The sequence below is a fragment of the Choloepus didactylus genome, chromosome 4 (assembly GCF_015220235.1).
Source record: "Choloepus didactylus isolate mChoDid1 chromosome 4, mChoDid1.pri, whole genome shotgun sequence".
NCBI classification, from domain to species: Eukaryota; Metazoa; Chordata; class Mammalia; order Pilosa; family Megalonychidae; genus Choloepus; species Choloepus didactylus.
The window spans coordinates 110551141-110575950 of NC_051310.1; the positions used below are offsets into that span (position 1 = coordinate 110551141).

Genomic DNA, 24810 nt, shown 5'->3' on the forward strand with positions numbered 1-24810 from the left:
AGATGCAAATCAAAACCATAATGCAAATCAAAACCACTTCACAAAACCTTGTGGATCACACTCCCTTTATCTAATGTATGGATGGATGAGTAGAAAAATGGGGATAGAAACTAACTGACAAATAGGGTGGGATGGGGGGATGGTTTGGTTGTTCTTTTTTTGCTTTTATTTTTTATTCTTATTCTGATTCTTTCTGATGTAAGGAAAATGTTCAGAAATAGATTGTGGTGATGAATGCATAACTATATGATCATACTGTGAACAGTTGATTGTATACCATGGATTATTGTATGGTATGTGAATATATTTCAATAAAACTGAATTAAAAAAAAAAAAAAACCACTTCACACTCACTAGAATGGCTATTATTAAAAAATGGAAAATAAGAAGCATTGGTGAGATATGGAGAAATGGGAACCCTCAACACACCAATGGTGGGAATGTAAAATGGTACAGCTGCTTTTGAAAACAGTCTCGCAGTCCCCCAAGAGTTAAACATCGAGTTACCATATGACCCAGCAATTCCACTCCTAGTAACCAAGAAAATTGAAAAAAACTGTTCCTGCACAAAAGCTAGCATACAATGTTCAAAGCAGCATTAGTCCCAAAAGTCAAAAAGTGCAAACATCTCAAATGTCCATCAACTGATGCACAGATAAACCAACTGCGGTATATCTATACAATGGAATTATTTGTCCATAAAAAAGAATGGAGTACCAACACATGCTACAACATGGATGAACGTTGAAAACATTGTGTTAAGTGAAGGAAGCCAGTTATAAGAGGTCACATAGTGTATGACTCCATTTATCTGAAATGTCCAAAATAGGCAAATCCATAGAAACTGAAAGTAGATAATGGTTCTCAGGGACTGAGAGAGAGAGAAGAATGGAGAGTGGTAATAGGTAAGGGGTTTCTTTTTTGGGGTGATGAAAATTTTTGAAATTAGATAGTGGAGATAGATGCCCAATTCTGTGAATATACTTAAAACCAATGAACTGTACACTTTAAAGGGCTGAACTTTGTGAAATATATCTCAGTAACTTATTTCCATAAAATACTGTACTGTAAAAATATTTTTATATTTAATTATTTAATATTATTTAACTATATATTTATTATGCCGTAAAAATAACTGATACATTTGACAACTCTAGCGTTTTAAACTTCCGTGTAATGAAAGACACTATAAAGTACATAAGATAAGTGACAGATCAAGATAAAATATTTGCAACATATAATAGAAAGCAGGTTAATAAGCATCACATACAAAGGACAAACCAACCAGAAAATATACAAAACAGGAAAATGAACAAAGTATATGAACAAGCAATTCACAGAATACAATTTGGTTAATAATCATAAAAATGTCTAACTTCAGAGTAAGCAAACATATGCAAATTAAAGCAAGACGTTCTCGTTTTATCAGTTTATAAAGATTTTTAAATTACTGATAAAACTGGGCAAACAGGCACTCTCATAAGAGTATAAACTGTGGAAGTTTAAACTCTTTTTGGTGAGGGGGATGCAAATTGATGGTAGTAAATTCGGAGCATGCATACCCTTTGAACTAGCAAAACTACTACGGATTTAAAGAAATATTCACATGAATCTAAAAATACATTTTTTATATATAAGGATGTTCATTAGTGTTAATAGCAAAAACATAGAAACAACCTACTTTCGTAGAAAGGATAAAATGTAAGTTTATGATTAACACTTATACTATGATACATTCTGTAGGGATTTAAAGAAATGAGGTAATCTATATGGGAAGGTATGTATTAATATACTACAATGTTAAGTGTAATTCAGAAGACGTGGTATGTGGCAAATCTCTAATTTTAATAAGCATCCCAGGTAATTCTGATTCAACTACTCTATGAGACAAAAATGTTAAGTTCATGTTCTCTAGTAGACATATCCCTTTAACTTTTATCACTAGATTCTGTCTTTATTTTATTGTGTCATATGTTATCCGAGGTGAACTACTATTATGTTTGACTCCACCTAGATCATGAACTCCTTGAATAATCGTGTCTCTTCCAGCAATTAGAAACATGCTTAGCACAAAAAAAGCACTCAATAATGGCTGAATGAATTATTGTTTTAAATATTAAAAATAATTATCTTTATATGAATGTAAATTGAAAAGTCACAAATCTTTTGGGAGGAAGAGATACAGAAAATCATACTTCCATGACCACAGGTATTTACATAAAATGAAAGCATGCCTTAAATAAGATCTTTGATCTTTTGGAATGTTTTACATTGGCTTGATCCATATGGAAAGTATAAAAATCAACAAAAAGAACTAAAGAAGAAAATAAAATAAATCATGAATCCTCTATAGTTCCATTTTTCTTTTATTCAAGTAATTTTAAAAGAACTTTTAAAATTCAGTTATTTATTTTTTCCTCATTCTTTTTGAGGAACCTAACAACTGTATTTTTGAGGTCCCTCTACATCTTACAAAGAACTATATGAATTATTTTCAAGGAAAGAAGGTTCTGCTTCCCTCAAGTATTAGGAAATCTCCAGAGAAATTTTAAGATTAACTACAGATACATGTCATTTCAACAGAATGAATCTTACCAAAAATATGAACTCTACAGACTAAACTGAATTAAGTTCTGAAGGGTTCTGGAATTTTGACGTGATACACATTTTTTTTAATTACAGACTATTACCTAGAAGTGATAAATCAGAAAACCAGAACTCCTTATATCAACTGTGATTTCATAAAGGACTTGTTTAAATAAAACAGTATTAATTTACAGTATGCCTGGTAAAGATTGTCATGTAAAATTAAAATCACAAACCTCTTTCAATGTATGTATGGAATACAAAAGACCTTCAGTAGTTCTCTGTACATTTCAACACACTGATCCTACTTTTCTCCAGTAACTTCTATTGAAAAAAAATTCAGGGAAATTTTCCAAACAAAAATGAGAGCAAAAGATGTTATAAAATTACTAAACTGTTGTAAAAAACAATTTTTAATCTTTTTATTTACTTTTTAATATCTGACGTTACATAGTAAAAAGACTGTAGAATCAAACTGTGTTCAAATCCTGATCCCTTTACCTTCGTGAATTACCTTCTTCAGGTCTCAGCTACCTCATTTATAAAATTTAGGCTGTCTCATTTTTGTTTGTAAAAATAAAAAAAAATAATCTAATACTATAGACAAGATTTGGAACCTCAGTATTAACTTATTTTCAATTTCCCCAGGTAACTGGTGAAACTGAGCATCTTTTCGTGTTTCTTAGTTGCACTTCCCCTTTAAGTAACTTACCTCTTCAGAAATGTTGTGAGTTCTTTCCTTTTGTCTTATGTTTGAGTCAAATATTTTTCCTATATGGTATTTGCCTTTACACTTGGGCTTTTAAAAAAATTGATGCATAAAGGTTTAAATTTTATGTAATCAACTTTATCATTTCCTTTGTGATTTCTTCAATCATTTGTAAACATAAATTGTTTAAACTTGACATGGGGGGATAAACAGCACACAAAGTTTAAGAGTATTTATATTATGAATAAGCAATTTATCCCTTCACATTTCATGTAATAAAATATATTAATTTTATAGCTAAAATAAAATTTAAGAGCACAATTAAAATTCTGATTCAAAAATATACTTCAAAATAAACACTGAAACAAAATTCTAAGAACTGCAGACTATCATGCAAGGACATGTGAAGGGGATAAAAATGTATTTTTCTTTAAATTCAGCTTTTATGCTTCTACCTATTTTAAATTGCTTTAATTCTAAAACTACATTCAACATATCCTATTCCAGCTTCTTTTGCCCAGCAATATCCCCATCTTCAGTCCCACAGTACATCTAAAGCTTATTTACATCTTAGTTTTAATAAATTTAGGTAGCAGTAGTATCAAAGAATTAGAAGGACTAATCTCTGCTCAAAACTAGTTGGGTCATCTGCCAAAGTAGCATGGTTCATGAAACGGAATGGCTTAAAATTATCTTCCAATCATCCAGACATCTATCAATAAGATTTCTGGAAGAAGAAAGAGAGGGAAGGGGTAAGGAGGAGGGAATGAAGACAAAGAAGGAGATTCCTAAAATTAGGTTCTCTCCTATTATTCAGTCCTGATTACCACAACTGCAAAAGCTGGTCAAGTCCTACAGCTGATTGCCCTGCAACTCTTACAGCAACTCAATTTGTGCTGGGAAGGCTATATCGAAGTGGTGCAGAACCCACTGGCAAATTCTGAAATCCTGCATTTCAAACACTATATATTGGGTGTTTGATCTTTAAATTCTATTCCAGTAAAATCGTGTATGTTGGATTATTTTTGTTAAATTGTGCTTACTTCTTCTGACCCTAAATGGTTGGCTGATTAATCTAGTCATTTAAAATATTTAATTTAGTACTTACAATTAAATAGAAGGGTTCTTTACTGATTCTGATTGTCAAGATCCCTTTCCAAGCAAAAACAGACTATCATCCCTAGTTTCCAAGATTACACTCAACTACAAAGACACCCATTTATTATTTATTTTATTTATTAAATAAAAACACACTGGATGCCTTGGAGCTTCTGGGCAAATATAAAAACACTAATAAAAATATTAAATTAAATTTACCAGATAAAAAGAAAGAATATTATCTACAAAGGAATGTAAGATTTAGAAGGTAAATTGTAGATTTTGTTTTGCAGATCAGAAACCAGTGCTGCCAAATTAGGAAGCGAAGTTTCTAAGGAAGAAATCCGCCTACAGAAAAATTAGTACTTTTGATTTCCCAAATTCAAGTATAGAAGAGCACAGCTTGGGCTTAATTGTTAGAAGGCAAATTTTCTAAAAGCAGAATAAAGTGGATCACAAAATCTCTGAATGCCTTTTCCAATACTTATCAGAGTCTGTGTCCTTGAATTTACATCACCTGATCTCCAGGCACTGGTTATTAGGCATGTGGGGGAAGGAAAACTCAATTATAAAAAATGAGGAGAAGGAAACTGTGAAACATAATCCAATGCCAGAGGAGTCCTTGGCAGAAAGCGCTGGTAACCAGTGTTACTAAGATGCCGCAGAAACCTTACCCCCACTGCACAAAACAGTATGGATCATTTTAACTATTTAAGAATGCTAAAGTGTCTCCTGCTTTTTTTCATAAAGCAAAGTCCAAGCTTATATATATAAAAGTTCAAACGTTTTCTATAAACTATCCTTGTATCTTCCCAAGCTTAAAACAGTTATAAATTTCTATGTAGAAATGTTCTGCTTTTAAAAGGAGATCACAATCTAGCTTTCTAAAATACTGACACTTATAAACCCAGTTTGTTGGTCTTCCCCAGGAAATATCAGTAGATATGCTGCCTCACACAAGTAAGAAATACAACATACTTTTAGAAATTTAGGAGGACAAAGAAAAGGAGAACACTTTCACAGATTAATTTCCAACTTTCTGGTGACAAACCAGAGACTTAAGAGAAAATGCCCCGAAAGGGCTTCATTTTATCCCTGCCAATTACTACTACTATCCTCAATGAGAAAAAAACTGAACTGAATGAGCTCCAAATGAAAGACTACAAACATAAAACTGTAATATAAAAAATGTTATTTACTACTTCCCTAATTCTCCCAATCCTCAACCCTATTTCCCCCATTACAACCTTCCCAAAGAGATGAGAGGAAGACAGAAGTAGACCTCTTTTAAAAAAAACTCAACTATAATTCACCAACAAGAGAACAAATAAATTTCTAATTTCATTGTATTAGAAGTCAAATAAGAATGGTGCAAAAAAATTCAATAGAAGCCCTCCTAACCGACCTGAGCTTAAACGGATTAACTGAAGCTTTCCATTCCCTCTATAAAGCACACTGGCTGACAGCTTTCAGCGACTCTCCACAATTTCTGAGCACTTCTGCTTCCACTACTTGGTATGCTTACCAAGAATCATAGGTGTTTGTTCTCAAATCTGTTTTTACCAGTTATTCTTATAATTTTAATGACAGAACAATTAAAAAATTACAAACCCATGAATCTAAGCCTGGAAATCAGCAGTATTAAAGAAAATGCCTTGAATTACATCAAAAGACTGGCAAATGTATAACATATATTTTACATTAAAATAAGATGTTTAAGTTATTATATTTTTATCATTCAGCACGTTTGTCAATTAAGTATGGATTCCAGTTGCACTGAAGAGGGAATACTGTATCTTTCAGTAATCAACTAGAACAATAAATTAGAACATTAGAAAAAACAATTAGGCCTCATACCAATCAGTGAGAAATCTCTAATTCATAGACACATGAAGTGAAATTACGCAGATGTATAGCCTAAGATCTTTAAAACCCTGAAAAGGAAATATCCCTGGCGAAGAAATAATTTGCCTTAAATGTAATGGGCAGCAAACCTTGAGGAGTCACCAAGCTTTTACGTGACTACTCCAAATGAATGCAAAACTCTTCTCTAAGTGGTAGCCTTAGAAAAAATTAAAAATATCAAAAAGCACTGAGTCAAAAAATCTGTTTCCTCTTTGAAAGTTTACCTGAATCAAGGAAGATAAAAATAACTAAATTATTAACAATTATAAAAACTGAGTATTAATGAATTTGTTCACACAAGTCTCAATCAAATCAAATACTGCATACTAAAGAGTTATTCTTTTAGTCGCTGTGAAAATATTTTGTGTTTTTGCCATTATATTCTAATGGAGGCCAATATGGACAATTGTATTCTAAATAATTTAGAATAATGTAGATAGTGTAAATAAAAGATTGTTAAAGGATTGAGGGGAAATACCAAGTAATCTGATCTTATAATGGATATAAGAAGATATTCTAATCCAAAATTTTTCTTCCTTTTCAATTTCAAAATTATGTAAATTCCATAGCTCATCAACACAATGTTACACCATGCAAATAAGACATTTCAAAGTACCTTCTGACCCATGGTGCTCAGCATATTATGAAGACTAAAATTACTGTGCCCCATTATTTATAAGGAGCAAAAATATATGGGTCAGGATCCTACCAGTTTAAAGGCAGCTTATATTTGAGTTTCTCCTCTCCTTAATAATAAAAGCAGAAATAAACACAAACACACACACAAATATGGCTGACCAGCAGAACACAGAAATATTAAAAGAGCTCATCTCTGAAGTCGAAGTGATTTCTATGAATTCTGCATCAAATGTGTTATTTTTGTAATTAGGGAAAAAAATTTAAAAATAGAGTACATTAAATTTCCAAGTCATCAGTTAACCAGAGATCAGAGCAAGGGTGAGGGGATAAGGGAAGGGTTCCCCCTTTCTCCTATTCTACCCCCCATCATCCCTACTGCAAAGCCACTGTTTATGATAGTAGTGTGGCATGCTCAGTTGTGTATGGATGGTAAAATGGTTGGAATCAACTGAACTGGAGTGAAATAAAAGACAATCTAATGTAGTAAAATGAACTGGAGAGCTAGCAAGCGTTTACTGAACAACTACCATGTAGTAGGTTCATAGCTAGCTATTATGGGAATATGTAGAAAAATACTGCAGAGTCTTTACTCTTTTGAGGAACTAACAACAAAAACAACAAAAACAACAAAAGGTAAATTAAATGTTATGAGAACATGCAGGCAAAATGAAATTGACTCTGGAAGGGAGACAGGGTAGATAGATGTAAGGGGGATAACTTAATGGAAAAGATTAAAAAGAGCACAGGAAAGAACCTCACAGTATAAAAGGATTTTGATACTAATAGACAAAATTATACAATGAATCAAACATTTCATTTTTCAACTATATTTATCTCAGTTCTCTTAGTTAACTATGGACAATGGAAGGAATTCTCTTCAGTATATGGCTCCAAAATGAATAAAGACCTTAAAATTACTTGGTTTTAAAGGAATAATTAAAAAATGATTTTAAGAATGGGTAAGAATTATCTGGTAAAATAATTGGAGTTACCAATACTGTTATTTTAATTTTAGTTAGAAACATGAATGATATACAAAAACATTCTGCTTACATCTGAACCTCATAAAATTTGTTTAAATCTAGTGCTTAAGGCCAAAAGAGAAGGAAAAAATGAAAAGTTAAATTTACCTTGACATTCTGGACTCAAGCAAAAGCTATGATGAACTAGCTAACTACTGGTCAAAAATAAGCTCTTAAGTGTTTGTAATGCTTGAAAGCCAATTTAAAATATGCTGTTTAGAAATAAAAAGAATGCTAAAAGCCATTTAACTTTTCAGAAAACATGGTTATCCTAGATTCAAAACAAACGATCTATTGGCAAAAGTAGTTTTCCAAAAAATTAAATTCTGTGAGGAAGTAACTATACGTCATTTACTGAAGTACAGAAATAATCTTTTAATAATGTTAGAGAATCTATAAAAATAGACACAGCCTTAAAATATATTCATCCTAAATTCTGCTGATTACTCAGAATCTTTATTCATTAAATATTTTTCAGATTCACTGAGCATCCCCCTCCCCAGAATATTTACTGAGTAAATAAACTTCCATAAATTACTTTCTGGAGAGATGCTTTCATGCATAATTAAAGTGTTTGCTTTTATTTTAATTCCATGATAACAGCGAGAAATTAGAAATCTACTTGCATATCACCTTAACCTTTAAAAGCAATTCTATACCTCCTACTCAAATATGTACACCACAAACAATGGATTCATTCTTGAAAACTGGTATTCAAATCAGATTATACTTTAAATGTATAAAGAAAACCCAATTAAATAAATCTCATGGAAAATATTTTACTAATTCCCAACCAGTCACTTTTAGAAAGTCAATCCAGTCAATTCTGTAAATGCAAAGGTTTACATACTGGTTATTAAGAATAGACAAAACATTATGCATTGTTTTTAAATCATTACACATATACACACACAAACTATCAAAGCTTTCTACTTTAAATTTTCAGTTGAAGAGGGATGATGGAAAAATTATTTTAAATATATCACCTATTCTTTAAAAATAGTCATTATAGTGGAAAACAATGACTATATTTTATTATAGAAAAAATAAAAACCATTTGCAGTTTTAACAACATAATATTTTATGAGATATCTACTTCTAAATTACTTTTTAGGGAAATTTAGGCTTACTCATCACTATTATATATTAAAAAGTTCATAAGGATAAAAGTACCCTAAAGTATTAAAGCAATAAAATATAAAATGCAAATTATGATATATGTTAAACTGCAATGCTGACACAAAGGCATGAAACAGTGAAAAGACAATTGGCGTAGACAATTAGAAATGAACACCTAATATACATATTAAAACCAAGTACTTTTTATAATAAAAAAGTTTAAAATTCTCTAAATATTATCCAATATAGTATAATTTGCATCCAGCTTGCATTTCTACTCACCATACAAAATTTTAATACATGTAAACGTGTTCTAAGCACATTGGCATTTGATATTTATAATAGTGAAAATGAAAACAGCAAAATACATTAATTATTAAGACCAGAAGAAAATTTGAGAGCTGAGAATCAAATAAAATAAAAGCCACCGATGTTTTTTTCTTTTTAAATTTCAGGCGATGTTCACTGCAGCAATGTTTTTAATAGCGAAATACTAGAAACATTTGTCTTTTAATAAAGGACTCATTAAATAAGTTATGAAATAGTATACAGTCTTTAAAAAGAAGTGAGCTAGAATATATATGTATACACATACATATACACATAGACATGGATACACACATACTACGTGTGTGAGTGGCCTTTAATTAAAAATGGGAGACATATATATACATATAAAATACAGACTGGAAAGATTTCCGTATTTGGGGGGGAGGGGGAAACAAATGTATGATATGATTCTCACTTGTGAAAAACAAGAAACATAATTTGCTTGTATATTCATACACACTAAACTGTTAATGAGGAAGGGACTTAGGGACTTCCATTTTCCTCAATAAGTATGTATAACTTTTATAAGCATAGTGTAGGTTCACAAGCAATAGTTTTCTTTTCTTGTTATAGCCATTTTCAAGAAAAATATGACATAAAATTTATAGTTTGAAAATAGCTCTTATATTCTTCATTTATTCAGATAAGTTCTGCCAAATAAATTAAAAACAAACCCTTCCCAGTTGAAAGATAGAATTTCAGTAAAATAGTCTCAAAATTCAACATTCACCAACCCCCAAACTGAAATGCTTAACGATTTGTAACACGGGTCAGCAAACTTTTTCTGTAAAGGGCCAAATACTAAATATTTTAGACTCTGCAAGCACATACGGTCTCTGTTGCATATTCTTCTTTGTTGCTGTTGTTGTTGTTTTAAGAATCCTTTAAAAATATAAAATCCATTCTTGGCAACAAAACATACAAAAACAGGCCACAGGCTGGATTTCGCCCACTGGCCACAGTTAACTGACCACTGATTTATAGCAAGTCAGCATTTGGAAGTCTGGCATTATAAACATATTATACTGAAGGCATGAGAGATCAAAATAAGGTCAGTTATATTCTACATTAAATAAAGTTAGAATTTTAGCAATTTAAATTATAAGTTGATTAATACATCTAATTCTTTTAATATGCCAGACACTAATCAAATGATGGGGAAAACACAGTAAATGAGATTTCAAGCATTCATATTATATAATCATGATCATGTATTGGTCTGCACAAGCACACATACTGAAATACAACTGAAACTGAAATACATCACATCAAAGCTCAAATCTTCTTTTATGAAAATTAAAACCATTGAAATAATCAAAGTAGTTAGCCTTTTGTTTTTCATGCCATCAACCCCTGAAAATTAAGAACTGAATACAGAAGCCGTTAGTAATTTACTTGGTTTTAACTGGTTTATAATAAAATACTAATACAGTAATACAGTATATTATACTTAAAAGTTTGTATTCCTAAAGAAAAAGTTTATATTCTGGAAAACTTTTTAATTTTTTGCTGTATTAGTAAACATGACTGAAAAATTGAGTCTTTCCTCCTTCTCCCTGAAGATAGCTTTTATAGATTTGATTTTACGTAAAATTGAAAGATCCTTATTATCACTTGGATGCTACTACCAAGTGTAGCTGGGTCAAATTAAAAGTCTAAAATTAAAACCCATCCCCACCCTCCATCCTCAAAGTAACCAAATAACCATTATTCAATAACCTTACCTAGACTGGTGGGTTTTATCAGTTCATCCAGTAAATCATAAAATGGTAATTTTTGAAGCTTTATATCCGGGTGGACTGGGTGAAGAGCTGATGTAAGATGTGGGAGTTCCAGTTCATGTTTAGGTCCCAGAAGAGAAACAGGGAGTAACGGTGATGATGCAGGGTGACCATCATAAGTGAGCTGTGGAATGGTAGATGGAGACAAAGCTGCTGGCATAGGACTTGAATGTACGTTAGGGATGGACAAGTCCGCGGGTGTCATAATTTTCTGGGGGAACCGCCGCCTATAGAGTTCCTTAATTTTCATTTGTACAGCAGGACTGCAACCAGCCTTTAGCAAATGCAGGGCCTTTGTGAGAAGTTCGTGTTTGCGTCCGTGCTTGTTTCTCCCAGCGTAGCCCAACAGTACTTGGAGTTCAGAAACTCTAAGGCTCATAACCATTTGCTTAGAAACAAAACAAAATGTAAAACATTAGTATTCTAATAGTATAACGTAACAGTATTAAACAATACTAATAACAATACCATATAACAATATAATCCACCTGTTTAAGTGTGCTTAAGTCAACAGCTTATTTACAGTCAATCCTAGTTATTTCAAATTTAAAAGTTGATCATTTAACATAAGTAATCAAAGAAAACTAAAATTAATATTCATAAGTGCACAGACTTCTGCCCAGGGTTATGAAAGATGTGAGGTAAAATATACATCAAGTAGAACCACATCTCACCTCCTTCTACTACTTCAATGAAATTGTCAGGTATTTATCAAGCACTTTCTGAGTTTCCTGGAGAGTGCTGAATGTCATGCACTTAGCAAAAGATAAATCATGTGCTCTCAAGAACATTTCTTTTTCCTGGGGGAAAACTACAAGTATATACAAAACATATGAAGGACCCACCTCAAACATCAGATGTAGGCAGGATATAAAAAACACATTACCTAGAGACAGAACTAGTGAAGGGGGAACGATAATCTAAAGAACAGATAAGCTTTTGAGAGTAATCTTAATGTTATTGGAATGCTCAGGAATGATAATGGTTTGTAAATTTTCTTGGGTACGGTGGGATCATGTTGGAAGCAATGTAGTTATTTCAGGTTATTTGTTTTTCTTATTTCTCTGGTTTTGTTTGAAATGTTTTTAAAAAAAAATTTTTTTTTTTTGGTTTAAGTTTTCTTTATTTTGAAATCAAGGGGAATATGTTCATCTTTACTTTTTTTTTTTATTTTATTAAATTCAGTTTTATTGAAATACATTCACACACCATACAATTATCCATGGCATACAATCCACTGTCCACAGTATGATAACATAGTTATGTGTTCATCACCACAATCTATCTCTGAACATTTTCCTTACATCAGAAAGAACCAGAACAAGAATAAAAAATAAAAGTGAAAAAAGAACACCCAAATCATCCCCCCATACCACCCCATTTGTCCTTTAGTTTTTATCCCCATTTTTCTACTCATCCATACACTAGATAAAGGGGGTGTGATCCACAAGGTCTTCACAATCACCCTGTCACCCCTTGTAATCTACATTATTATGTAATTGTCTTCAGGAGTCCAGACTGCTGGGTTGGAGTTTGGTAGTTTCAGGTATTTACTTCTAGCTATTCCAATACATTAAAGCCTAAGAGGTGTTATCTATATAGTGCATAAGAATGTCCACCAGAGTGACCTCTCGACTCCATTTGGAATCTCTCAGCCACTGAATCTATTTTATCTCATTCTGCATCCCCCTTTTGGTCAAGAAGATACTCTCAGTCCCACGATGCCGGGTCCACATTCATCCCCGGGAGTCATATTCTGCATTGCCAGGGAGATTTACACCCCTGGGAGTCGGGTCCCACGTAGTGGGGAGGGCAGCAAGTTCACTTGTCGAGATGGCTCAGTTAGAGAGAGAGAGAGGGCCACATCTGAGCAACAGAGAGGTACTCAGGGGGAGACTCTTAGGCACCATTACATACAACTTTAGACTCTCCTTTGTGGTAATGAGCTTCATAAGGGCAAGTCCCATGCTCGAGGGCTCAGCACATCAAACCGCCAGTCACAATGTTTGTGACAACATCAACACCAGTCCAGGTGAGGATGTCCAACACATCTGCACCTTCCCCCAGATCCTCGGGGCTGGGGAGGGGGAGACTGTAAATATATTTTTTATTATCTTCCCAAATTACTCTGGGATGTGTCACTATTTCACTCCAGCCTATACTAACCTACCGTATCTCACTTCCTATTCAAAGTTCCATGCAATTGTGGTGGCTGAACAAATTGACTGTAGAGTTGTACTGTTTAGAAAATTCAGATCCCATACCAAATAGATATCTATTCCCTTGGTCTCATATGGAAGTTGAAGTTGTTTTTTAAAATTTTTTGATAAATAAAGATTTTTAAAAAAAGAAAAAAAAACACATTATCAAGTATTATATTCTATACTAACTCTGGAATTTGTAGGACTTAAACTGTACCTTTTTTGCTCCATTATATATACCAGATACTACGATGTTTTCAAATGGGTTCTCACTTAATCTTTACAACTTCAAAAGGTGTTATCCTTCCTTCTTTAGATATGCGGAAACAAGCTCAGAAAGGTTAAAGAACTTACCTAAGGCCACACAGCTACTAAGTAGTCAGAATTCAAACCCAGATATGCCTAATTCTAAAGCCCTAGCTCTTTCCATTAAACCATTAGGAAAAGGACAGAGCTAGAAACATTGACTCTCACTCTCCTTTGCAAGGCCACAATAAAAAAAAAAAAAAAAAAAAAAAGAACAGGAATTCAATCTATATGCTATAATGCATGAGGCTGCTGTAAAGTAATCTTTTAAACTTTGTTTAATCCTGTATTCCCAAACTTGTTTGGTCACCATTTCTTTTTCCCCACCTACTAAAAGGCTACCAATAGGGAATACCCATCTGTATCAATCCTTCCATTTTAAAGCAGAAGAAAATGGTATCCAAAGAGAATACACGGCTTACCCAAGATCACACATTAGTGGCTTACCCAAGATCACACATTAGTAACAGAAGAACCTTAAAAGACTCCACCACTACTGGCAGGGAATGTTAGGACGGAAAGACACACAAACTTACCATTTTGCTATTTCATAGTCTTATTCCCTCACCTCATACCAATTACCAATATACAAAACTAGGCTGCCTTCTCTAACTCAACAACCACTGCTGGGGTGGGAGTCACTGTGATGACCCCTCCTTCAACCAACTCTTTAGAAATTCTTATAGGTGGCAAAAAAATTAAGTAAAAAATAAAATAGGGCAAAACATAAGTGTATGAAGAACTTTGTAAGCAATATAGCTGGTTAATCCAACAAATATGAGCTTTTCCCCTACTTTCCAGCCTCTCAAAACTCATTTCCTCAAGGTCAGCTTTTGTCGGCTTTTGCCCAATAATGACTCTCTCCTCATTCTTCTTACTGGTCATTTTTCATATCTTTATTTTAGCACTTATTCTGCTGTATTGTAATTTTCTGGTTATACAAGTGATTCCAGGACCAGATTGAGGTCCTCTGGAGCACAAGGCCATGTTACTCTCAGCATCTATGACTAGTGCCTGACAACAAAAAAAACTCATCAAATGCATGGACAATGGATGAATGGTTGAATGAATGAACAAATGAACAAGAAAGGCACAACAGAACAAAGGACAGGGGTAGAATCTACAGTGATAAGATATATACTATCATATAAACCCAAACAAACTTCCGAACTCTTATGTGCTGTACAAAGCATGTAAAGATATAATGTAGACCTTAAAAACAAATTCAACCCCAAAGCCTATAAATGTTTCTTTTTTAGATAATATCTTCTGAGATTAAATAATTCCTAACTATAATGTCAGAAGGGATATCAATTTCTTATTCACCTGTCTTAAGAATACAAAATAGTTTTAAAAAATTTTATTACCTATTTTAAAAGGAATAGGGACTTCAAAGAGAAAGACTGTTAATAGTTAAGCTTATGCTTTTAAAGAAATAACATGAAATATGCTTCAAGAAGCAGAGGTTTAAAATAAATTTACATTAGCATTGGTCAGATGTACTTCACTTTAGAGAGAAAATTGTATATCTCTTATAAGGAGAAAAATGCAGTTCCACTTCAGTTCAACTCCATTCTCAAAGTCAAACACAAACAAAACCACAATTCATTGATTACTGTAAACTCTTTATTCCTTGATGACAGCTTTTGTCCTTACTCTAATGGGTATAAGGATTTAATATAGCATAGATGTATTATTGCTCTATTTTTGTGTAAGAACATATTTGACAATTCACATAAAATAAAATCTGATGGTAAAAAGAAAAAAAGTTAATGATGTAACTGTAAGTCGGACAGCTTTCAATTATGTTTGTGACTGTCTATGAAAGGCAAAGCAAGCAATAGCAGCAGAAATAACAACACTTAGTACATAGTAGATTCTCAAATGGTAGCTGCTATTAGTAAGCCACAGTTATTTATTTATTTATTTATCTATCAGGATGCACCATTAGGCCTCACAATTATGAGGCAGGTATTGTCCTCATCTTATAGATAGAGAAACTGACACTTAAGAAAGTTAAGAAACTTGTTTAAAGTGCTGAAAGACACCCACACAAAGTTCTGCTCCAAATCCTGTGCCTTTACACTATGATGTCATTTAGAAGAAATAAACCACGTGCCCTTTCAAAGGGAAACAGAAATACCTATTAGAAGATTAATTTATTTACCATACACTCTCCATTTCAAACTTCAACATTTTGGTTAAAAAACAAAACAACCTGGTAATTAAGGTGAGAAAAGTGCATTTGGATTCAAATAACCATTGAACCTTATAATCAGATACTGTGAAAGATCAGGTGGCATCTATTGTTATTATCAGAACAGCTTTACATACTCTTAAGGACTGTAATAACATGCAGTATTTAAAAAAAAAAAACTAAATAGAAGGAGGAGGTGGGAACAAACATCTGAAACATCACTCAACTGAAAAGCTGCAGAAAAGCATGGCGCAGTCAACTCACAATGTGAAGTGTTGACAACACAGAGGAAAACTAAATACTTAAGTACATCTGAAATGCTGAAATGCAATGCATTTTAATCTGCCATGTGTTTAAAAATCTCCATTTGTTAGCACAACAAAATGAATATTTACAACTTAGGAAGAAATCAACCACTACCGCTATTATAAATCATTACCTCCTTGGCAACCAGAATTTCATAGCTTTCTGCTGACTCTACATCCTCAAATGATAAAAGTTCTCAGAATCCTAGAGGATTAAGAAGTGTATATACATTCTGTACAGAAGAACATTCTGCAATTTAAAAGGGGCATCTCTTTAAAATTAACTGTTTAATCAAACATGTGCACTGTTTAAAAAGCCAAAACAAGAAAAACAGTATCCCCTTGCTCCACCAATTCTCGCATCCCTGAAGCAACAACTTTTAATTCTTAAATCTTTCTTGTGACATTTCTTACTATATTCTATATAGCAGGCCTATAAGGCTATTTCTTAATTTTTCATTTAGCTATCTATTGACTTCCTTTTATGAAAGATAATGTTTTCACTCTCTTACAGCTACTCTCCCTTCATTTTCTCATCATAATTTTTAGTTGAATCACTTGTCGACATTAACATTATTACTTATGACTATAAATAATATTCACAGTTGAGCCAAAAGTACATCATAACTCTTTCTTTTATATACACTTTTGCCTTTGTTAAAGTTGATAACCACACCATTTTTCTATTTGGTATGCTACTGCTAATTCATCTGTATAACTCCGCCAGAGTGTTAACTTTCCTCTCAACATATTCAACTACATCAGGTATTTGATTTGTTTTAATTTCTTTCTTAGAGACATGTCATACCTCCTATAGCCTTCCATTTTTATGTCTCAATTTGTTCTGCTTGCTCTGTAGACCTGGTGGAGATCACGGAATTTCCCTTTAACTTATCCTAGGAATTCCTTTGTATCTCTTCTATATAGGATCCCCTGCTTCCCGGATCTCACTTCTTCCTCTCTTATTTTAGTGGGGTATTTCCTCCAGTAGCTTCCTGAGAGAAGAGTGCAGGGAAGGTACTTATTTTTAGTCCTGGCATTGTCTAAAAACTTCCTCATTTACCCTCTTAACTGAGTTTGGCTCTCTACAGAATTCTAGACAGGAAATCATGTTCCATCAGAATTTTGAAGGCCTCTCCTCATCATGTTCTGACTTCCAGTGTTGCTGTTAAGAAAATGAACACCATTCTAATCCCCAGACATTCACAGTCACCTGTACATCCCCTTCCGGAAGCTTGCAAGACCTTCTCATTACGCGTTCTGAAATGTCACAATGTTGTGCCTTGGTGTTGATCTTTTTTTTTATTATTTCATAATTGGTGGGCCTTTTAAGGATGCTTGCCCCTCCATTCTAGCAAGGTTTCTTAAAATAATCTTCCATTTTTTTCTTTCTCTTTCTTGTCTCACTTGCTATGACCTTACATGATTAAAGGTCATATCTAAACTATGAATAAGAATTAGGTACTTCCTGTTGAACTATATAATTACTCTTGTTCATATATCCCACTGCAGTGGTTTAAAGGATAAGTCATAAAGTAGACTCTATATTATGAGTCTTTATCTGGTATCAGTGTATTACCAATTATAACCCAGAATGCATTCTGAAGACATATAAAATAGGCACTTAATAAAGTCATAACATTTTATACTTCTGCTTTCTATCCACAAAAGCAAAGAAATAATAAAACATTCTACAGTTGCGTACATTAAAGACTGCATGACACAACAAAAATATTTTATACATTATTTTCAAAGTCATATTCTTCATCTAATGGAAAAGACCCTCTGGACCATTGCTAATCCTCCCCGTTTGAAACACTTAATAAGCAGCTGTTGGATTAGCAATTTGTCAGCAATGCCCAGTTCAACCAGAAAACCTAGTTATACAGTTTCACCTAAGGTTACATAGTTGAGGCTGGTTACATAGTTCTCCACAATGTTGTTCCATCCAATTCTCATCTTTTATTTATTTCTCAACATGTAACTGACAAATGACTCATTTGTACCTACTAGCTGATCATTTCCCTCCTTTCCTAATCTCTACTCCATCATACTAATAGCATTTAGTCCCCACATAATGAAAAAATATTGCAATTATACATAAATGGAGATTCCACACTCCTTAAGAAAAGTATAAATTTAACTGTTGAAATAGTGTGTAATGGCTTCAATTTGATAGATAATTCAAACCTCACCCCCATTTATGTATTAACACTTTTCATGAAAGATATGGATATGTCCTTCAAAAAGCTCTCTCTAGATAATAACCAGAAAACTAAAAATAGCAAACTCAACTCAAAACATTTTAAAATTCAGATACAATATTTTTCCTAATAAAAAGTTTTAATTTAAAATTTTAAAGTTTAAAATTCTAACACATTGCCAAATTTCTTAGGCAAAGGCAAGAAAATACAGCTCTCATGTAGGTAGAAAGCTGCTCTGCACACAGATGTTCAGTAAATGCTTTTAGGATCACTACATAGGTCTTAAATGAGTATGTAGAGAGGGGGAATAAAGGAAAAAACAATAAACACATGAGATAAGCTAGTCTTCAGAGAAAAGACACACATAATTATATTAATTCAATTCTCACAAGGTACTGAACATCTACTATATGCTAGGTACACATCCAAAACCATATGATACTAGTCTATAGAATCTGGATTCCAGTACTGACTTGGTCACTAACTTATATCTCCTTTACCTTAAATATCACAATTTTTCAGGACCTATTTTCTCACTTCAAAAAATGAGAGATTAACTAGAGGTTCTCAAAAGTTCCTTACAACTTCAAAATTCTGTGAGGCTTTAAAATCTCTCTTCTCATTCTGCTATAGTTGAGGAATACAAACAATCCATATAATCAGTGAGTTCTTTCTATATTACAATGTTATCAATCAAATTTAAATGTCATTTATATGGATTGATAAGAGTAAAAATAAACATAAAACTAATATGTTAAATGCTTATGATGTGCCAATTACATACTAATTATAGTAAACATGATCTTATTTAACCTTCACATGAACCTAGAGGATAAAGCTATTATTATTCCCATTGTATGGATGAGAAAGCTGATGCTAAAGCTGAAGTCATACAGTAAATAAGCAATGGAGGGAGAGCTCAAAGACCTGATTTCAGAGCCAAAGCTCATACCCACTAACCAATACAAGTCTCTTATCACAAGTCTTATCCTGGACAGAGTACTTGTTATACTGCGACAGGGACAGGACCTGCATGACAAGAGGCAACTGAATGACAGTAAGGAATTTAAACTATACAGAGTGAGCAAGTGGTGGAATAAGTGCATATTTTGGGGCAGTAAAAATGTGGTAAAAATAATGCTTGAAGAAGCTGTCTGTAAGATGGATGAAACAAGAAAAGGCTAAGAAATAAGTCTTCTAGCTAAGAGATATATGGCAACAAGCAGGAATTACTTATCTACATGTAAGGTAAGAAGGAACTGTGATTGTGGAAATACAGGAGACAGGACCAAGTAATACTGCAAAGAAAAACTGCAGGTCATGTTCAATATTCCAAATACAGGAGAGCCTAAAAAATAATTACTGTACTTGTTCATAAAAACAAACATCACTCACTTTTCAGATAAAATCTAGAATTTAAAAATAAGAGCAGAACTTTAAGAAATTTTAAGTCTATCAAATTCTAAAAGAAAAACAGTGAACTCTAAATTAAACCATGTACTATACTTAATACTACAATTATAAAAACATGCTATCAATTGTAACAAATGTTCCAGACCAATACAAGGTGCTAATGATAGGGCTGTATAAGGGACTCCTATATTTTATTAGAGTGATTGTTCTGTAAATGCACAACTTCTCCAAAGATAAAAATTCTAAGATAGTATTCTTTCCCAACCTCCCCACCCCAACCCACCCCTGCACCACCACCACCAAAAACAAACAAAACACTGCATTTGCCATAGGAAATACCAACTCATCTAATTTAAGTTTTAGAAAAGAAGCAAATGAAAGAAACAGTATGCCCTACCTGAGAGAAAGCTGAGAAGCCTAAAAGGAGGAAGAGACACATATTAGCAAAACAAATGCAGAGTGAGAAAGAGAATGCATTAGATAACTAAACAAAGTCTTTAAATCACAGCCTTCAGCCTGAGTCCCAGAAAAGAGATTAAGGAAAAGCCCCACAGGGAAAAGTATCAAGAAAAATTTTTCAGGGTAACAGGTGTAACCCCCTTAAGGTTACAAAGCTCAAGAAGAGGAGCTCAGATTCAAAAAGCATCCCATGCCAACTAGACTCGGGCAAGATGGCGGCATAGAGAGGAGTGGAAGCTAAGTAGTCCCCCTGGAACAACTACAAAAAAACAGAAACAACTAGTAAATAATCTAGAATAACTGCGGGGGGACAAACGAGACCATCCATTCATCATACACCAACCTGAATTGGGAGGAATGCCCGAGAACACAGCATAAAATCTAAGTAAAACCTGCGGAACCAGGTCGGGAGACCCCCTCCCCCATAGCCCAAGCTGCAGAGCCGCGTGGTGCCACAGAGAAGCTCTCTCCCAGCAAGCGAATACAGCTCAGCTGAGCTCCAACTGGGGTTTTAAGTAGAGAGTGTGAACTGCTCACTACAGGTACGCAGCCCCAAAAAACAGACAGAGGCTTTGGGTGACGACTGACCTGGGAGAGCCAGAGGGTTGCCTTGGACTGGGTCTGAAGGGGACTATCTGTTTCTTTTTTGGCTCAGTGGAGAAAGCCCCAGTCATTTTCAGTTTCCAGGGTTGTGACTCTGGGAAGGGTGGAGACACAACAAGCAGAGAGCGAGACCATTGAAATGCTAATGACCTCCACCTGAGGGGTCTGTCTTCTGTAGGAGGAAAGGGGTGGGGCCCTTTCCATTCAGAACCAGACCCCAGAGCCTGGGGTAACACAGCCACACCTCCTCACACCAGTCAAGAATTATAGGCTAACAGGCGTCACCTGCTGGGCAGAAAAGCACAGTGACTTGAGGAATCAAAGGGTGGAGCAATTTTCTAAGACACACCCTCAGGGAAACCAGATACTGAATATTTCTTCCCTCTGGGATCTGAGCCTGTTCTGGTCTGGGAAAACCTGATTTGGATAACCAAGGAAACCATGCCTAGACAACAGAAAATTACAACCTACACTAAGAAAAACAAAGTTATGGCCCAGTCAAAGGAACAAACGTACACTTCAACTGAGATACAGGAATTTAAACAACTAATGCTAAATCAATTCAAAAAGTTTAGAGAAGATATTGCAAAAGAGATAGAGGCTGTAAAGGAAGCACTGGGCATGTATACAGCAGAAATCAAAAGTTCAAAAAACCTACTAGCAGAATCTATGGAAATCAAAGGCACAACACAAGAGATGAAAGACACAATGGAAACATCCAACAGCAGATCTCAAGAGGCAGAAAACATTCAGGAACTGGAGAACAAAACACCTGAAAGCCTACACGCAAAGGAGCAGATGGAGAAAAGAATGAAAAAATATGAGCAACGTCTCCGGGAATTCAAGGATGAAACAAAGTACAATAATGTATGTATCACTGGTGTCCCAGAAGGAGAAGAGAAGGGAAAGGGGGCAGAAGCAATAATAAGAGGAAATAATTAATGAAAATTTCCCATCTCTTATGAAAGACATAAAATTACAGATCCAAGAAGTGCAGCGTACTCCAAACAGAAGAGATATGAATAGGCCTATGCCAAGACACTTAATAATCAGATTATCAAATGTCAAAGACAAAGAGAGAATCCTGAAAGCAGCAAGAGAAAAGCAATCCATTACATACAAAGGAAGCTTAATAAGACTATGTGCGGATCTCTCAGCAGAAACCATGGAGGCAAGAAGGAAGTGGTGTGATATATTTAAGATACTGAAAGAGAAAAACCACCAACCAAGAATCCTGTATCCAGCAAAGCTGTCCTTCAAATATGAGGGAGAGCTCAAAATATTTTCTGACAAACAGACAATGAGAGACTTTGTGAACAAGACACCTGCCCTACAGGAAATACTAAAGGGAGCACTACAGGGTGATAGAAGACAGGAGTGTGTGGTTTGGAACACAATTTTGGGAGATGGTAGCACAACAATGTAAGTACACTGAACAAAGGTAACTATGAATACGGTTGAGAGAGGAAGATGGGGAGCATGTGAGACACAAGAAAGGAGGAAAGATAACAACTGGGACTGTGTAACTTTGAAATCTAGAGTATTCAACAATTGTGATAAAATGTACAAATATGTTCTTTTACGAGGGAGAGCAAGCAATGTCAACCTTGCAAGGTGTTAAAAATGGGGAGGCACTGGGGGAGGGATGCAATCAGCATAAACTAGAGACTGTAACTAACAGAATCATTGTATTATGCTTCCTTTAATGTAACAAAGGTGATATACCAAGGTGAATGCAGATAAGAGGAGGGGATAGGGGAGGCATGTTAGACACTTGACATTGGTGGTACTGTCTGATTCTTTATTCTACTTTGATTTAAGGTTATTTTTCCTTTTGCTGCTTCCTAGCTGTCATTTTTTTGTTTCCTCTTTCTTTTGCCTCTCTACCTTCTATGACTCTCCCTCCTGCCTTGTGGAAGAAATGTAGATGCTCTTGCTTAGTATGAGCAGAATGTTCAATTAGGATGAACTTAAATGTTTGGAAATGAACAGGGGTGTTGGTAGCAAGATGTGAGAATAACTAACAGTGCCAAATAGTGTGTGAATGAGGTGGAAAGGGAAAGCTCAGAGTCATATATGTCACCAGAAGGAAAGTTGGAGGTCAAAAGATGGAAATGTATAAAACTGAATCCTATGGTGGGCAATGTCCATGATCAACTGTACAAATACTAGAAATCACTTCATGAACCAGAACAAATGTATGACAATACAATTGGAAGTTAATAATAGAGGGGCATATAGGGAAGAACTATCTACCTATTACAAACTATATACTACAGTTAGTAGTATTTCAACATTTTTTCATAAACTAACAAACGTACTATATCAATACTAGGAGTCAACAATTGACGGGGGTTGGTTAGGGATAGGGGAGGTTTAGAGTTTCCTTTTCTTTTTTTCTCTTTTCATCTTTCACTTTATTTCTTGTCGGGAGTAATCAAAAGTTTCTAAAAATTGAACAAAAATTAAGTGTGATGGATGCACAGCTGTATGACAGTACCCAGGGGCAAGTGATTGTACACTTTGGATCTTTGGATAATTGTATGGTATCTGAACAATCTCAATAAAAATGAAAAAAAAAAAAAAAAAAAAAAAAAACGCATCCCATGCCAAACTCCGTACAGTGCTGACAACTGTAGACACCACTACATAATTTGAAAACAATGCTTTTGGAAACAGTAAAATCACAGGATTATAATAATAAGCATTTTTCTTATCCAACTCTCCATCTAATATACAAAGTTTTACTATAACTTTGACTTATGGTCTCCCAGCCTCTGCTGAAACACTTCTAAGAGTTCACAACCTCTTAAAGCAGCTCACACTAGTGGAAAGCGCAATGAATAGAAATTTTCCTATAACTTCTACGCAATGGTTCTAAAATTTTAGAAAAATTTATTCTTAAAATGTGTGAAGAGAGTTCTTTTTCCTTCAACTGACTTGGTTCCTAGACTAAATTACTGACAAGAAGTAATTTAAAAAAATAATAATAAAATAACACAAAGCACAAAAATAGGAAGAAAAAAAAAGTTTACCTATCATGTCTAAAGGGCAATTTATAAACAAGCCAACAAAAAATAAATAAATAAATGGTATAAGCTTATGCTAAGAGTATTTTAGCTATTGCTGTCATTAGAAGGTATGAAGTATAACTTATCATAACCATTTGAAAAAAAACAATAAAACTGGAAACATTCTTAATATCATTCCTTAAACACATATTATAACTAATCAAAATCCAGAGCATTTCTCCAAATACTTAACAGTTAATGTTCTTAAAACTAGAAATTCAATTCTTCTTTTACTTCCTAAATCTAGAAGGCATAAATTTTACATTTGAGGATCAAAAACATAAAGAACCAGAATTAGGTAGATTCTGTGACAGAGGCAGAACAATACCAGTCATAGCATTCTACAACTAAAATAATGAAAAGGAAGAAACAAATGTAGGCATACTGCTTTACTTTGGAAGAAACAGCACAGAAAAAGCCTTTTTTATAAAATGAGTTCAATAAATTAGTATTTAATCCTCAAAGTCCCTCTAAAAACAAAATGCAGTGTTTTACAGAAAAAAATGTATTAAGATTGTATTTTTTTAATTTCAAATTTTACTTATTTTAATTCAGTTAGCTGTCCAGACATCCTTAACCAAAATTCCAAATAGAACATAACTAAGAAGCAATCTGATTGGGCTTCAAAATAAAAGAGTTCCAATTTAATGTAAATAACCTCTAAATCAGCATTTTCCAAACTAGATTAATACTGTTAAAAGATATTCAGAGAAATAGGGTTCTGCAGCAAAAAAAGTTCAAGAAACTCAACACTCTATAGTTCTCCACAATGCCTCCCTTCTCAAATCATATTAAGACATTAAAGGTCCCAAGAAGTCCAGCAGAAAGAAATGTGTTAACATTGCTTAATCTAACATTCTAC

The 24810-nt window shown here is 33.8% G+C and overlaps 1 protein-coding gene across 2 annotated transcripts in view; it reads right to left on the reverse strand.

Annotated features, from left to right (window-relative positions):
• PIAS1 (protein inhibitor of activated STAT 1) overlaps window positions 1-24810 on the reverse strand; it is a 142374-nt gene that overhangs the window by 101996 nt on the left and 15568 nt on the right. For both annotated transcript variants that reach the window (XM_037833578.1, XM_037833579.1), the window contains exon 2: window positions 11133-11577. In XM_037833578.1, coding sequence (XP_037689506.1) covers window positions 11133-11577 — 445 coding nt within the window. The remainder of the gene's footprint in view (window positions 1-11132; window positions 11578-24810) is intronic.